This window comes from Lissotriton vulgaris, chromosome 7, assembly GCF_964263255.1.
Source record: "Lissotriton vulgaris chromosome 7, aLisVul1.2, whole genome shotgun sequence".
Lineage (NCBI taxonomy): Eukaryota > Metazoa > Chordata > Amphibia > Caudata > Salamandridae > Lissotriton > Lissotriton vulgaris.
In genome coordinates this window covers 1,411,539,325-1,411,554,822 of record NC_141695.1, presented here as the reverse complement: position 1 = coordinate 1,411,554,822, position 15,498 = coordinate 1,411,539,325, and the positions used below count along the sequence as shown (strand labels likewise).

The following is a 15,498-nucleotide window of genomic DNA, read 5'->3' as shown; positions in this document are numbered from 1 at the left end:
CTAAGGAGGTAATATCTGATAGAGATGCCAACTTCATGTCAGGATATTTGACAGCTATGTGGAAGGAATGTGGTGTTAACTACAAGTTCACCACTCCTTATCACCCACAATGCAATGGGCTTGTTGAGAGATTTAACAAGACCCTAAAGGGCATGATTAAAGGATTACCTGCAACGCTCAGGCGAAGATGGGACATCCTACTGCCCTGCCTTTTGTTCGCTTACAGAGAGGTCCCTCAAAAGGGGGTTGGCTTCAGCCCCTTTGAATTGTTGTTTGGGCACCCTGTAGGAGGACCCCTGTGTCTAGTGAAGGAAGGATGGGAGTTATCTCTCAAAAAGCCTAAGCAAGACATAGTGGACTATGTACTTGGTCTCCGCTCCAGGATGGCAGAGTACATGGAAAAGGCATCCAAAAACCTTGAGGCTAGCCAAGAATTACAGAAAGCTTGGCATGACCAAAAGGCTGCCCTTGTTGAATTTCAGCCTGGACAGAAGGTATGGGTGTTGGAGCCAGTGGCCCCAGCAGCACTCCAAGACAAGTGGTCTGGACCCCATACAATTCTGGAGAAGAAGGGAGAGGTTACCTACTTGGTGGACCTAGGAACTCCCAGGAGCCCCCACAGGGTGCTCCATGTAAAGAGATTGAAGGCATATGTCAGCAGGGCAGACATGGGCTTGCTCATGGCTACAGATTAGGGACAGGAGGAAGAGAGTGACCCTCTCCCAGACCTGCTCACTCAGAACCCTGAGGATGGTTCAGTTGATGGTGTGGCCTTAGGTGGCAGCCTCACTGAGCATCAGCAACATGACTGCAGACAAGTTCTGCAGGCATACAGACATATGTTCTCCTTGACACCCAGTCAGACTAACTGGTGTACCCATGTGGTGGACACTGGTGACAGTCTTCCTGTAAAGAGCAAGATTTACAGGCAACCTGACCACGTCAGGGACTGTATAAAGACTGAGGTGCAAAAGATGCTGGAATTAGGTGTTATTGAGCCTTCAGAGAGCCCCTGGGCTAGCCCAGTGGTTCTGGTCCCCAAACCTCACACCAAAGATGGCAAGAGAGAGATGAGGTTTTGTGTGGACTACAGAGGACTCAATGCTGTCACCAGGACAGATGCACACCCTATTCCAAGGGCAGATGAGCTCATTGACAAATTGGCTTCTGCCAAATATTTGAGCACATTTGACTTGACAGCTGGCTACTGGCAAATCAGGTTAGCTGAGGAGTCTAAAGCCAAAACAGCATTTTCGACCCCTAGTGGGCATTATCAGTTTGTGGTGATGCCCTTTGGTTTGAAAAATGCACCTGCCACCTTCCAAAGGTTGGTGAATCAAGTCCTTACTGGGTTGGATGACTTTTGTGCAGCTTATCTGGATGATATTGCTGTCTTTAGCTCCACCTGGGAGGATCACCTGGTCCACCTGAAGGAAGTGCTTGAGGCTCTGCAGAAGGCAGGCCTCACTATCAAGGCAACCAAGTGCCAGATAGGGCAGAGTAAGGTTGTATACCTGGGCCACCTTGTAGGTGGAGGCCAAGTTCAACCACTGGAGAGTAAGATCCAGACCATCAAGGACTGGTCCCCTCCAACCACCCAGACTCAGGTCAGAGCTTTCTTGGGCCTGACTGGGTACTACAGGAAGTTTGTTAAGAACTATGGGTCCATTGTGACTCCTCTTAATGATCTGACATCCAAGAAGATGCCCAAAAAGGTTCAGTGGACAGAAATCTGTCAACAGGCATTTGATGACCTGAAGAAGGCCATGTGGTCTGCACCTATCCTGAAGAGTCCTGACTACTCAAGAGAGTTCATTGTCCAAACAGATGCTTCTGAGTTGGGAGTGGGAGCAGTGCTTTCACAGCTTAATGTAGATGGCCAGGACCAGCCCATCGCTTTCATTAGCAGAAGGCTGACCCCCAGAGAGAAACGTTGGTCAGCTATAGAAAGGGAGGCCTTTGCTGTGGTGTGGGCCCTGAAGAAGTTGAGACCATACTTGTTTGGCACTCACTTCAAGATTCAGACCGACCATAAGCCCCTCCTATGGCTTAATCAGATGAAGGGTGAAAACCCCAAACTACTCAGGTGGTCCATTTCCCTACAGGGGATGGACTTTACAGTGGAGCACCGCCCAGGGACTGACCATGGCAACGCAGATGGTCTCTCCAGGTACTTCCACTTAGAACATGAAGACACAACTGGTCAAGGTTAGTCTAATGTCCTTGCGTTTGGGGGGGGGTTATGTAGGAGAGTAGGGTCTGCTATCCTATGGTCACCCCAAATTTTTGCTTTTTGCTTCACTGGATTCTGACTTAATGTGGCTGTGGGCCTGCTAATCAGACCCACAGCCTGCTGTTCTCTCTCTAAATTACTGCCAATGCACTTTAGGTGCATTACGAATTGGAACTGGTTCACCTTATGAGCCCCTGTAAAAGTGTACCCTAGGTACCCAGGGCATAGGTGTATCCAAGGCCTACCAGGGGCTGCAGCATGTATTGTGCCACCCCTGGCCTGGCCTCCATATTTGACACAACTGGCTGATCGCTCATCTGGGGTAAGTTGGTGTAATCACCTCTTACTTAGGTACAGTATGCCTGTGCCTAACCCTAAACTGGACACATATGTTCCTATCAGCCACTCCTATGGAAGGCCTCATCAATCCTGGAGGCAGAGTGCGGGGAAATATGTGAGATGGTGCTCTAGCATGAGCTGAGCCTGTCTGCAGCTGTCGGGAACCACTCCCTAAGCTGTTCCGGGATATTGCCATACCATATACTCTTAAGTGCATTATAATCCTCGCGGTTAAATGCTATCTTTGGTTTGGCTTTATCAAAACATGTCGAGTAAGGTGTCATACGAATTGGAATACTATCCCCTCGCCAGTTCTGGCGACGGGGATAGCATTCCACCCTTCTAGAGGGACACGACATGTGTGTAGCCTTAAACCCCGGTTAAAGTTAACCAGAGCCTCAGCATCACAAAATGGATGCTGCCACCACAGACACGAGTCTGGCCTCCTGCTGCTGACCGAAACTCGGCAGATGGTGGCCTGGACAAAGGGTTTCCTGCCTTGGGAGGTGCGAGCACCACCCCAGACAGGGTTTTGTGTATTGGGTAGGACAGGGCTGAATAGAATCAGACATGCCCGGGCACACAAGGTGTCCCCGTGCATAGGCCAGTCCAAACTGGTCCTGGGACTTTCCAGACCCAGGCTTGGCGCGGAACTGGACAAAGGAAAGGGGGTGTAACCGCCCCCCTTCCTGGTTCCTCCCAGAGGAGGGACCTAGTAGGTGATCCACCCCTCAGATTGGGAATAAGAGTGGGAGCAGTGCCATTGCACAGCAGATCATCCTGAATCAACTTTACACGAAGAAGAAGACTGGACTTCGACATTCTGCTGCACAGAAGACTGAAGAGAATCTCCCTTGTGGCCTAGGAGTGGCCACCCTGTGAACACAGGTACCAACCAGCAACTCGACATCTGCTTTGCCGCCGCCTCCCGCCGGAGCCCGAGCCCAGAGCCCGACAAGAACCAGACTCCCAGACCTCTCAGAGCCCGATCCACAGTCCCTGCAAAGAAGGGACCCGTGGAGGCACCGAGTGACGTGGGACCGGACCTCTTGGAAGACACTCGAAAAGCTGACTGTGCAGCTTCTGAGGCATCCTCGACGTTGTGCTTTGGGGACTGAGAACCCCCACTACCGAGCAGCCCTTGCACCGAAGATCAGCCCTCCAGCATCTCCACGATCTGCGTGGGGCCCTTTTGCATTGTGCCACTCGACGCGCCATCCCGGCCACTAGCCACGTGGTCAGTGGCCATCTTGGCGACGAAACCGACGATTTACACAGCAGGTCTGGTTGCTCCAGACCTACCCAAGCTCCTGTAAAAAGGAGCACCCGCTCTGACCTTGCTGGTCCGAGTGTTAAGCATCTTTCAACTTCTGCCTGGCTTGCCTTTGCCAAGGCCTGCTTGCTCCGATCAAGTTGCCGACACCGCCAACAGCGAGAAGCCTGCGTGGGACAGCTCGTGACCGACTCCTGGACGTCCTCGACCCCGGGTATCCACGTGGCTGCAGAAAGAAGCTACCCGACAACGCCTGTTTGCACCCGACATCGCCTGGTTCCAATCTGGTTCCACGGTAGTCACTGGCTAGTGACTTTGAACACTGTCCCCTCTGCTTTCAGGTCTTCACATCTTCAGATCCACCCTTGGATCCACCGGAACTCTTCACATCGAGCCGCCTGCAGCATCTTCAGCTCCAAGCACCATCGACCAGCGTGACGAAACCCGACACTACTTCGACCCTGTGCACCCGCTTCCTGTGGGTGAGGTAACTCAGCTCCACCAGTGCTCCTGCACTGGTACACATCTCAAGGGCCTGTGTCTTAAGTTTCAACTCCGTAGGTCACTCGGAAGGTTCCTAACTTTCTAACTTTGTACTTTTTACGCACCATAGACTTTGCATTGGAAAGTGCGTGCACTTTGAACACTGCACCCGAGTCCCGCGGGCCTTTCCCGACTTAGTCACTGCTAGTCTCGAATAGCTCCAGCGATTCCCAAGGCCCTACGCCTGTTCCCTTTCCTATTGGTATCTCTTATACCACTTTCTTAGTATATGGTTTAGGTGGCCCCTAGGGCTCATCCATATTGTGCAACTTTTGTGTATTTTAAACTGTCTTGTGATTTAACGCTTGTGCTTCTGTGCTCATAAAGAGTCCAGGGGATTTTATAGTTAATAAATCAATATATATTTTCAATATATATCTGTGTGGTGTCCCTTTCATTTGGTATTCAAGGGGGTTGTGTATGGTATAACAGCTGGCTTCACATGCCTTTCAGAGTTTAGCCTAAGACTGCTTTGTCCACGTTACCACTAGGATAACTGGTCTACAAGGTTGAATTACAACCATCATCATAAGGGTTGCTTGGTATGGTACAAAGTGATCACTAAGAATTAGTGAGCATTATATACCAGGCCAACTTCTCACACCTACCTCTTTAGGAAAACCAACCATGGTGAAGATCCCAAGGAGGGCCTTGGCCACTTCTGGAGCAGCAGTGATCCTAAGTGGAATAGCTTCAGGATACTTGGTGGTATGATCCACTACCACCAGAATATATCTGATACCTTGCGGCTGTTTGAGGGTCTAGGGTCCAACAATGTCGACCCCTACCCTCTCAAATGATACCCTAACCACTGGAAGTAGAATTAAGGGGGCCTTAGCACTGGCTTGGTAGGAGACACAGGACTGACAAAAGTGCCTCACCTTCTGAGACATCCCGGGCCAGTAGAAGTGATTGACTAATCTACTCCAAGTGTTATCCTGACCACGGTGCCCAGCTTGGGGGATATCATGGGCCAAAGTGAGAAGGAACTCTCTAAACCCCTGAGGTAGTACCACCCTCCTGGTTGCACCAGGCTTGTGGTCTCTGGCTTCAGTGTATGAGTCCATCCTCCCAATAGACCCTGTGGGTGCCACAGATATCACCCTTTTCCTGTGCAGCAGCCTCCTGTCTCAGGATCTCAAGAGTGGGACAGACTTATTGTCCCTGGAACAGATCCACGCTAGAGGGTCAACCTGGGCCCCAGAGCTCTGCCATGTAAGGCCCAAACTCCTCAGGCTCGGATCCCTCTGTGGATAAGAAGTCCTCTACCTGAGAAAAGGGGTTCTGACTTGGAATCTGTTTAGATGCTGGTCCACCAGTCTTCTTGCATTTTCTCTTTTAGAGCTTGTCTATTCTTCCAGGATCCACCACCTCTTTTTCACTTTGTGCTCTGCACTCTGGTTGTCACAAAACCCCATTCTGAGAGACCTAAAATGCTTGCATGGGTCCTCAGTTCAACTTCAGCCCAAGGGGAAGTCTCCAGGAATGGTTGGGGACACGACCACATCCTTCTTTCCAACTACCCCCCCAATCAAAAGATACTAAAGCCATGGGTGTGATCTTTGTGATATTGTCAGCATTGGTGACTGGATAGATCCTTACAATTAGAGGAGGGATCCTGGCTGTCTGCTTCCTGTTTCAGTCGGAAGCAGGAGAGCAGGAACAGAGAAGACGTGAGATCTGGCCTCGAGGTACGTTTTTTTATTTCCAATCCCCAACGGCGTCGACGGTCAACTTAAGGGTAGTGATTCTGGTGTCTTGATATAAAAAAATTGGTTTTATAGAGCGAAAGTTTCAGAGTTCTTTGGGATGGCAGAAAAAAACAGACTAAGGTGGAGCATATGTCCTGTTAAAGTGTGAGTTTTGGTAGAGGTATCTATTTCACAAGTCACTGTAAGACTGATCTACTTCGAAGAAAAATAACTTGCAGCTTCCAGGCCGAACACTAGATGGCAGGAGTGTGCAAAGCCTGTCCTGTGCTGTTGCACATAATGCAAGCATCTCCATTAGAAGTTACTAGTTCGATTCGATTCCAGACAACAGCAGAAGTGTCTTTGGCAGAACAAGTCACATATAGCAGTGAAGACTAGATCTAGGGAGGGGTCCTTGCAATTTGTTACATTCCTTATTAAAGCCTGTGGAAAGTAGCAAGATTGCCAAAAGTTCGAAACAGTTGATGAAAATTAGACTGTAGATGAAGAATGCAGCTCAGATGATGTGTCCCTAATGGAAGTCACATAATATTGCATCATCTTTGGGGTCCCTTTCTTATTTTATCTGAGTGCTTCTAAGATATCAATGATCTTTGACGTGCAGGATTAATTATTTCATACCCTAAAATTTGATTTCATTAGACCTTCCATTACAAGAGACAACCTTACTACTCAAACAACTCTCTTGGGAGAGGACTTTGAGCAAGGAGAGAATGTCGTCCTTTGTGTCGAAGGTACTCTCAACATTGAGGGTAACTGAAGACTAATGTATTCTCCCCTGATGAAGATGGTGATCTCACTGTCGAATGGCACATCACCAAGAGGGTTGCTGGAGGCCCATAAGAATGTCTGAAGGTCCAGTGCAAAGGGCCCAATGTATGAAAGCATTTTGCATTCGAAAACAGTGCAAATCGCAAAATTCGCCCGTTTGAGATTGCAAAATGGCTTTTCCGTATGTCTGAAGGGCTTTTTGATTCACAATTTAGGTAATCCCAATTTTTTGCGATTACCTAAATTGCGAATGCAAATAGGGAATTGAAATTTGCGAATCCCTAATGCACATGTAAGAAGCCTTTCCTAAACGTGAACTGTGCAAGCTGATGTAACCATGTGTGAATTTTGAAAAATGCACAAAAATGCATTTTTCAAAGTGCCATGTTGCGCACACATTCCCCTAGGGCATTTGTGAACTTTACATGTGCGCAATTAAAATGTTGGGGGTGTTTCAGGGGGGGTCTTAGGCTCCCGGGCACATTTGGCTTTGCATTTGCTAATTTGCAATTACCAATTAGGTAATCGCAAATTAGAGAATACATAACCATTCGCATCTATGGGCCTTTTGGCCCGTAGGAACGAATGTAGTCGTATTACCTAATAGCGATTTGCTACTACCGAATTGATATTAGGTAATATTAAGGAATCACAAAATATTTTGCGAATCCTACATACATAGCATTTTGCGATTTCCAAATAGTGATTCAGTAAAAATCGCTATTTGAGAATCGCGAAATGCTCTTTTGAAACATCTGGCCCCAAAAACTGAAAGAGAATAGCAAGAATTGCGAGGCTTGTATTTGTGTCACTGGTTTCCGAACGTCTGCATAGGGAAACAGCAGGGAACTTTGCTAGGATGCGCCTTGATGGAGCCGTCAACACTACTCCAAAAGCAGCTTTAAAGGCTACCTCTGAAGCTTTGCCGAGAATCTTACATTTTCCCCAAAGTCTGATTTCCTCGCGGGCATTAATGGTTCTTCTAAATATATTCTTGCCAAAGACAAATAATTGACAAGGGGCCTTATCAGTTTTCTTTCCTGGGGCTGAGGGAATCAAAAAGGTTGTATGGCTGCTAAAATTAAATGACAATAAAACTTTGAATAAAGCAGAAATCATAAGGTTAGAAAGGCAAACATACATACAGGCACAATGCAGACACCAGTGTATTGATATCTGTTAGGAATGGGGTCTCTAGTTGGCAGAGGTAGGTACCTTTGTCCAAAAAGGGACCCTTGCTTCTAGTTATGGTAAGGGGGGATACACTTCTAAAATAACCCCTGCTCTCCCCCTTGGTAGCTTGACACGAGCAGACAGGCTTATCTCAGTGGCAGTGTGTAAGCATTTGTGAACACGTACAGTAATACAGTGAAAACACTACAAATGGACACCACACCAGTTTAGAAAAATAATCTTTATCTAAACCAAAACTAGAGAACGACAAAGATCCACAATACAGTTATCAAGACATCTTTAAAAAATAGGTTATTCACTCAAAGTTTCTAACAACAAATACCTCCACCTGGAGATATTACGACGTTGTGAAAGATAAAAATCACAAAGTATGAGCTGATCGTGAGGTGCGCGGCGTCTGACACAGAGTCAAGCAGACCCACAAAGAAGAGTAACTTGGAATTGATGAAAGCAACAACGGTGCATGGCGTTGGGTTGTGATACTTCATTGGCGCCGGGCGGCATGAATTCCTTATGACCCCAGGAGAGGTGAAGCCTCGGTTCCTTACTGCGGTACAGGGGAGGTGAGATGTCGGTTCTTTAATGTGTCGGGGAGGTGATGTCACGATGGTGGCGAGACAGCAGTTCCTTACGACGGTGCGATGTCTTTGGATTCAGGAGTCAACCACGTCGGCTCTGCGTTGATGAAGCACTGGCGTCGGTGAAGTTAGGGCTGCGGTGGGAGTCGGGAAGGGGCGTCGTGGACGTTGCGGTATCCTCAGCTCTGGTGCAGGCAGTTGCCTGCTTGGGAGTCGATGCAGCACAGCGTCAGCAGGCGTCGGGCCTATGGTGCAAGTTGAGCAGTGCCCATGGCTTCAGTGCAGGTTACGGTGCCACTCGCCAGCATCGGTGTTGCAATTTCCGTCAGTGGCAGCTGAAACAGCAGTTCCAAATGCAGAAAGATGGGAGAAATTAAGGCTTTGTGTCCCTGATACTTCAGAACAGGAGGCAAGCTCTATTTCAAGCCCTTGGAGATTTTTTCTTTAAGCAGGTGGCAAAGCAAGCAGCAAAGTCCTTTTTAGGTCTCGCCTCTCAATGCGCATGCGCATTGAGCAGAGCGAGACTATAGGGGCTTAAATAAGCGTTACCTAGACTGGCGATTGACTGGCGATTTGATGCTGTGCCCATGCGCTTTTAGGTCAATGCACAAGCGCATTGACCTAAAATGCGCATGCACATCATCAAATCGCCATCTGTTCCCCAGTAGCACTCCTCCCACACCTTTGAAGTGAAGCTTAGCTTCACTTCAAAGGCCCCTGCTGCCTCACACCCTCATCGCCGCTCTTCCCGCTCGGCCCCCTCCCCTGCCCGCCGTGTCGCATTTCTCCTCCCCCCTCCCCTCCTCTGCCTTCCCTCCATCCTTCAGTTGCTTCATGCCTTTGCTTGACCTCTTTTCCTTCATTCTTTTCGTAACCTCTCCTCCTACTCCGCTTTTCAGCATCCTTTCATCCCCTTCCTCCTCCCCCTCACTTCAGCCCTCCCTTCTCATTTCCTCTATCTTCTAAACTCGTCATTCGTCCCTGCCTTCCATATCCTCTCTTCTTTCCCTCATCCGACCCCCTCCATGTCCATATTTACCCTTGCCCCCTTCGCCCCCCTCCCCTTCCCTCCCTGCCCCTCCCCACCCCTCCCCTCCACTGTTGGCCACACCATTGAATTGAATTAATTCTGCCATGCTGTTTGCAACGGGCCCACCCCTGCAGCAGGCATTGCTTGAAATGAAAGGCGCTTGGAGGTCTCCACGCGGGGGGTTCTCTTCGTTTCCCGCCCAGGTGCTGCTTTGATCCATGGCTGATTATTATGAGAACCCGGAGGGGCTCCGGGCCCCCCGTGTTAAGGGCTCCTCGCCTGCAATCGATTCTCCATCAATCCCTCCCTACCTCTTTCCTTCTTCTTTTTTCCTTCTCGTAAATCTCGTGACTTTCTTCTCACCCTTCTTTCTCTCTTACACATCCCTTTTGCCATCCTTACATTCTTCCTTCTTCAGTTGCTTCATGCCTTTGCTTGACCTCTTTTCCTTCATTCTTTTCGTAACCTCTCCTTCTACTCCGCCTTTCAGCATCCTTTCATCCCCTTCCTCCTCCCCCTCACTTCAGCCCTCCCTTCTCATTTCCTCTCTCTTCTAAACTCGTCATTCGTCCCTGCCTTCAATATCCTCTCTTCTTTCCCTCATCCGACCCCCTCCATGTCCATATTTACCCTTGCCCCCTTCGCCTCCTCCCCTTCCCTCCCTGCCCCTCCCCCCCACTGTTGGCCACACCATTGAATTGAATTAATAATTCCGCCATGCTGTTCGCAACGGGCCCACCCCTGCAGCAGGCATTGCTTGAAATGAAAGGCGCTTGGAGGTCTCCACGCGGGGGGTTCTCTTCGTTTCCCGCCCTGGGGATGCTTTGATCCGTGGCTGATTATTATGAGAACCCGGAGGGGCTCCGGGCCCCCGGCGTTAAGGGCTCCTCGCCGGAAATTGGATACTTTTAGAGTCTCAGAGAAATCAAAGCTGCTCGTGCATTATTAATACGCAAGGTTATTGTTATTTGTCCACTACCATGGTGGTCATCCGTGAGCAGCCGTCTTATTGGCGCCATGCTTTCAGATGTTTGTTCTATTCTTTCTGCATTAAAATACGTGATTCTACAGTGCCATATGTAACAAGTGTTTTAACATTTATTTTCTTAGGATATATTAAAGGCCATGCGTTCATTAGGCGCGAAGCAGGAGGCTGCTGTTAGGACGCTGCCAAACACCTCTGTATTATTGTAAGGTAATACCTTACAAGCTATTCGTGCTGCCATTGTAAAAAATAAATACACTAAAAATTGGGCGTCTTACTGGCGTCAGCACCACGCATTCACTAAGCACAGAGCTGAACGCCACGCGTTCATTAGACTTGAAACTCGAGGCTGCTAAACTGCAAGTCTCTGACTTTTTTATCCAGTCATGTGTACCTCTGCCATGTGTTCTTTCAGGCCTTTTGTAGCCAGTTGGTTCCTAGTCACCCACCTGGGGTTGCTTGAGTTTTTCCTTCTGTACATCACGTACATACAAAACATATTGCATTACAAATGCTATAGGTGTCATATTTGAAAAAGTTAAAAGTATTGGCATTGTAAATGACAAAGCTATTAATTTAGCTATTTTCAAGACCAACACATAAAAAAATGTGTCATTTACAAAATCAATAGCTCCAACTTTTCTAATGCGAGACCTATTGCATTTCCAATGCTTGTTTTACTTTCCTTGGCCGCAAGTAGCCACTGATGGCCAACCCTAGACAGCAAACAGCAAACAGGCAGTATTCCTCCTCACATTCTCCGGCTCTTCTACTTGGCAAAGGTTCCTCTTGATTCCCAGAAGTGAACTAAAGTTCTGGGGTCTGGGCCTCAATATTTATACCACAAAATCCATTGTTCTCTGAAGGCAGAGAGTGTTTGTACCAAGCCAAAACCAGTTCTGTCCTCACTGGTGCAGCTTCATTGCAGGAGGTGGAGACAGCATGAATGAAAGCAGACCAGGCCCATTCAGGTGAAAGGAAATCTCCTACCCCTACTCTAAATGCTGCCCAGGTGTCTTCAGCCGAGCCCTGACTCACCAGGCTCTTTGGAGCCACTGCCCCTCTCCAGCACCTGTCATCCAAAAGCCAGACATGCAATACACAAACCCAGCAGAGGCACACTGGAGGGTTAGGCAAGAAAATACAAGAAATATTTCTTTAAAGTGGTATTTTCAAACAGAATGTAAAAATCACCTTCACTAAAAGATGTATTTTAACATTCTGAGTTCAGGCATACTAAACTTTATTTTCTTACCTTGTTCCCAGTGGTAGTTATGTTTATAAGATGTTATAAACAAACTCCCCATTCTGTCCTACGGTAGCAGGTAGCCTTGCAATAGTGAAAAACCAAATTGGCAGTATTTCACTGTCAGGACATGCCACACAAATCAGGGCATGTCCTACCTTTCACATACAATGTACCCTGCTGAGTACCTTGGGCCTACCTTAACGGTGACTAATGTGTAGAAAAGGGAAGGTTTAGAGACTGACAAGTGTGCACTTGCCAAGTCAACATGGCAGTCCTATACTGCACAAAGGCCCTGCAATGTCAGGTCCGAGTTACATTTACAGGCTGCTTATGTGGGTGGCACAACGCCTGCTGCAAGCACACTAGCAGCATTTGATTTACCGGCCCCAGGCACACACAGTGCAAAGTACTAGGGACTGACTAGAAAATCAAATATGTTGATCATGGAAACGACAATTTACAGGGGGAGCATATGCACTTTAGCACTGATCGGCAGTGGTAAAGTGCCCAGAGTCATTAAACCACCACAGCAGGTCAGACAAAATACAGGAGGAAGGCAAAAAGTCCTGGGATGACCCTGAAAAAAGGGTCAAGTCCAACAATATTCTACTCACAGAAGCAAACAAGTGAGCTGAGGTTTAACCCCCAAAGCTGTACGTAAAGGCCCCTGTATCTGTTGGTACCATGTTGGTAGCCCTTCAAAGCTGGGGCTGTCTGACGCCATTCTCTTGCATATCTGTTCCTTTTAAAATTATTTGTAAAGCGCAGTGTCATCTTATCTTGTAATTCTGGCTCATTCTTGAAGGGAAAGACTGAATTAGTTAATATTTCTTTCAAACAGGAAAATAAACATGAGTTGTTTACAAAAATATTTTTGAAGCCCTCCGTGTAACCGTGTCATTGGGGGAGGGAGAATAGAGCTATTCAATGTTTAGAAACATTACTGAAAATCTTATGATGGATAAGAACATCTATAGGTTGAGGGCAGGTGCCTTCTGCATGTTTGACCCACGTTTCATTGACGCTTTCTGCTCTTCTCCAAGTATCGATATGAAGCTGAAGTGCTGTGATGGGACTCCAGAAAAGCCATCCTACCAGGAGCTGAACCACACTGCGCTGAAAGAGGCCTTTCTGGAATCACTTGGGACCAAGGAGCGATTGGAGCATGGCAGCAAACCCAGGATTCTGAGCTTCCAGGAGACAGGGGTCCCAAAAGGTATGTTACTATTGGGGAAGAAGTGGTGAGCAGGGACAAGGTGGGAGAACAGTGGCGGAAAAGGAGACAGGGGAGGTTCCTGCCAGTTAAATAATGCAAATGGCTCTGTCTATGCTGCTTCCTCCTGCATATCGCTGCCTCTGAGACTGGTCTGCAGGTCAGTCTTGGGGCCAGCACCGCCAGCCTAGGTTTGCGCCATTGTCCCTTGTCCATGCCAGTGTCCACTGTCTCTGTTGAACACCTTGCTTTCTGTTTCCTCTTGCAGGAATGCCCCCACTCAGCAGCAGCCTCTGCAGCCCGGTCTTCATTCTGCATCTTTTTACTTCATCAATCATGCAGGTGTGGGTGCACTTCTACATAGGGACACTCAGCCAGCAACTGATGCGTGTGACCCTCAACCAGTACAGCGGAGGTACGGTTGACCAGACCTCCTGCTTTGCTATATTGGATTGGTATTAAATCAGACCCATGCGTCAAGTGTCCCAAGACCAAACCTGAACTCAGGTTGTACTCTCTGTCTTGTTTCAGGACTCTACTCCTCCATTTTTGGAGCCCTACAGGTAATGTGCCTCCTAAGCACCCCACTGACCTCCTTCCTGCTGGGGTCATGGCAGCAGAACTCATCCAATCAAAAGGGAGACGTAAGCAGTGATTTCTCAGGGTAGGTGGATGCCGATAACAGATCTGGTAAGAACACTGCAAACATGTGTGCTCAATGACACCTCTATCGAGAGAGAGAGAGAGAGAGAGGATCCAGAAGAACAGGCCTCATGGTTTTTAAAGGTGGGAGTGTAGCATCACCCTAACTCTCTCCATACACAAAAACGGTGGGTCTCATTGATGAATCAGTGTGTGCTTGAGGAGAGATCCCAGGATTGTCGAGCATGGACAGCAAATTCATATATTTCCTTAGTAATTGTAGACTCTCAAGCTTGGCATATGGGCTGTGTTTTTCTGATTGGGACAAAGGGGCGTGGTCCTTCTAAGCAGAACTGCATGCGTAGCGCAGAGAACAATCCATCAGTGCGAGATAAGCAGGCTTGTCCCGTACTAGACCCCATTAGAGGAGCAGTCTATACGGGAAGTGGGTCAGTTCCCATTTGGGTAGGCCCCTTTGGGTGAGCAGCGTGAGAAAGGCGAGAGGTTAAAGACTAAAGTACAAGTAGACTGCACTACACTCTTAGAATACTGTGGTGCCCCTAGAGAATGACAGGCTTTACAATGCATACCTGAAGAACATAGAAACCTTCTCAGGGGTCTCACCGATACTTGGTCCTTTTAAACCAACAAAGAAGAAATTGGCACAGAAGCTGTAATATAAAAGTAACATCTTTAATAACCTCAAATGAGGGAGACTATGTCACACAGAAGCCTTAGCAACTGAATGAGGCAGTCTAAGGAGTACAGAAAACTGGGGCCTTATATATGCTCAGGGTTACATAGTCAGCATAAGACCAAGGGGAGGTCCTGGCTCATGTAAGCATGCAAAATGCTTAATATGGACATGCAAGATCTGCTTGCTCAACAAAGTGGGAGGAGAGTTACTTCTCCATACAGCAGCAAAAATAGCCTGACAGTTGTACGAGAGAAGCAGGTGCATTTTACTAGCTAGGCCTATCTGTGCATGTGCAAGGCTCTGAAGAGGGAAACAGCACATGGCGAGCACATGGCTAACTAAAATGGCTGCCAAAATACAAAATGGCTTTCAGCTCATGCTAACAAATCCCTGCAATCTTTAACAGATGGTCCTTTTAGCATGAGCTAAAGACATTCCTATGATCCAGTAGGAACGCAGAAAATATTTGCACATTAATTTTCATAATTGTATTAATATCCTAATTCATTGCTAGGTGGGCATTTTGCATTCTAAACACTTCATTAAGCGGGTATATATAGGTATAAGCAGGAATACAAAGGGAACAAAGCATCGGGTCATAATTAATATACAGATTGCATGAGAGAGTAATGACCACTATTACAGACAAAATTATCAGTTCTCCTAGTCCTAAGGAAATCCTAAAACAGTCTAGTAAAAACATTTTCAGGGCTCCTATGAATTTCAGTGACCATCCATTTTAATTTCAGAATTGCCAACAGCACATATCTAATAAAAACAGTTTTAGTAAACTTTTCCATTGTTCCCTTTATGAGGGCTAGAACATCAATTATATTTGGGACCAGGAGGACCACACAGGGCCATAGGAATTAGGACTTAGAGCTGCAAAGGGCTGCTCCTCCTCTAAAATGGGACATCCAAAGGGGTACATTATTGACAAAAAGAAGAAGAAGTCCTTGGGGAAATTGAAGCCGCTGTACAACTAACCAGAGGGGAGTCTTCTCCTTGTGTCCGTTTGAGCCTCACAGGCAGGCTCTTG

General features: G+C 47.6%; 1 protein-coding gene across 1 annotated transcript in view; it reads left to right on the top strand.

Moving 5' to 3' along the window:
• The window catches only part of LOC147705743 (large neutral amino acids transporter small subunit 4-like), a 256,994-nt gene that overhangs the window by 204,255 nt on the left and 37,241 nt on the right, over window positions 1-15,498 (top strand). The window contains exons 8-10 of the mRNA XM_086928976.1: window positions 12,951-13,123; window positions 13,389-13,535; window positions 13,652-13,784. Coding sequence (XP_086785102.1) covers window positions 12,951-13,123; window positions 13,389-13,535; window positions 13,652-13,784 — 453 coding nt within the window. The remainder of the gene's footprint in view (window positions 1-12,950; window positions 13,124-13,388; window positions 13,536-13,651; window positions 13,785-15,498) is intronic.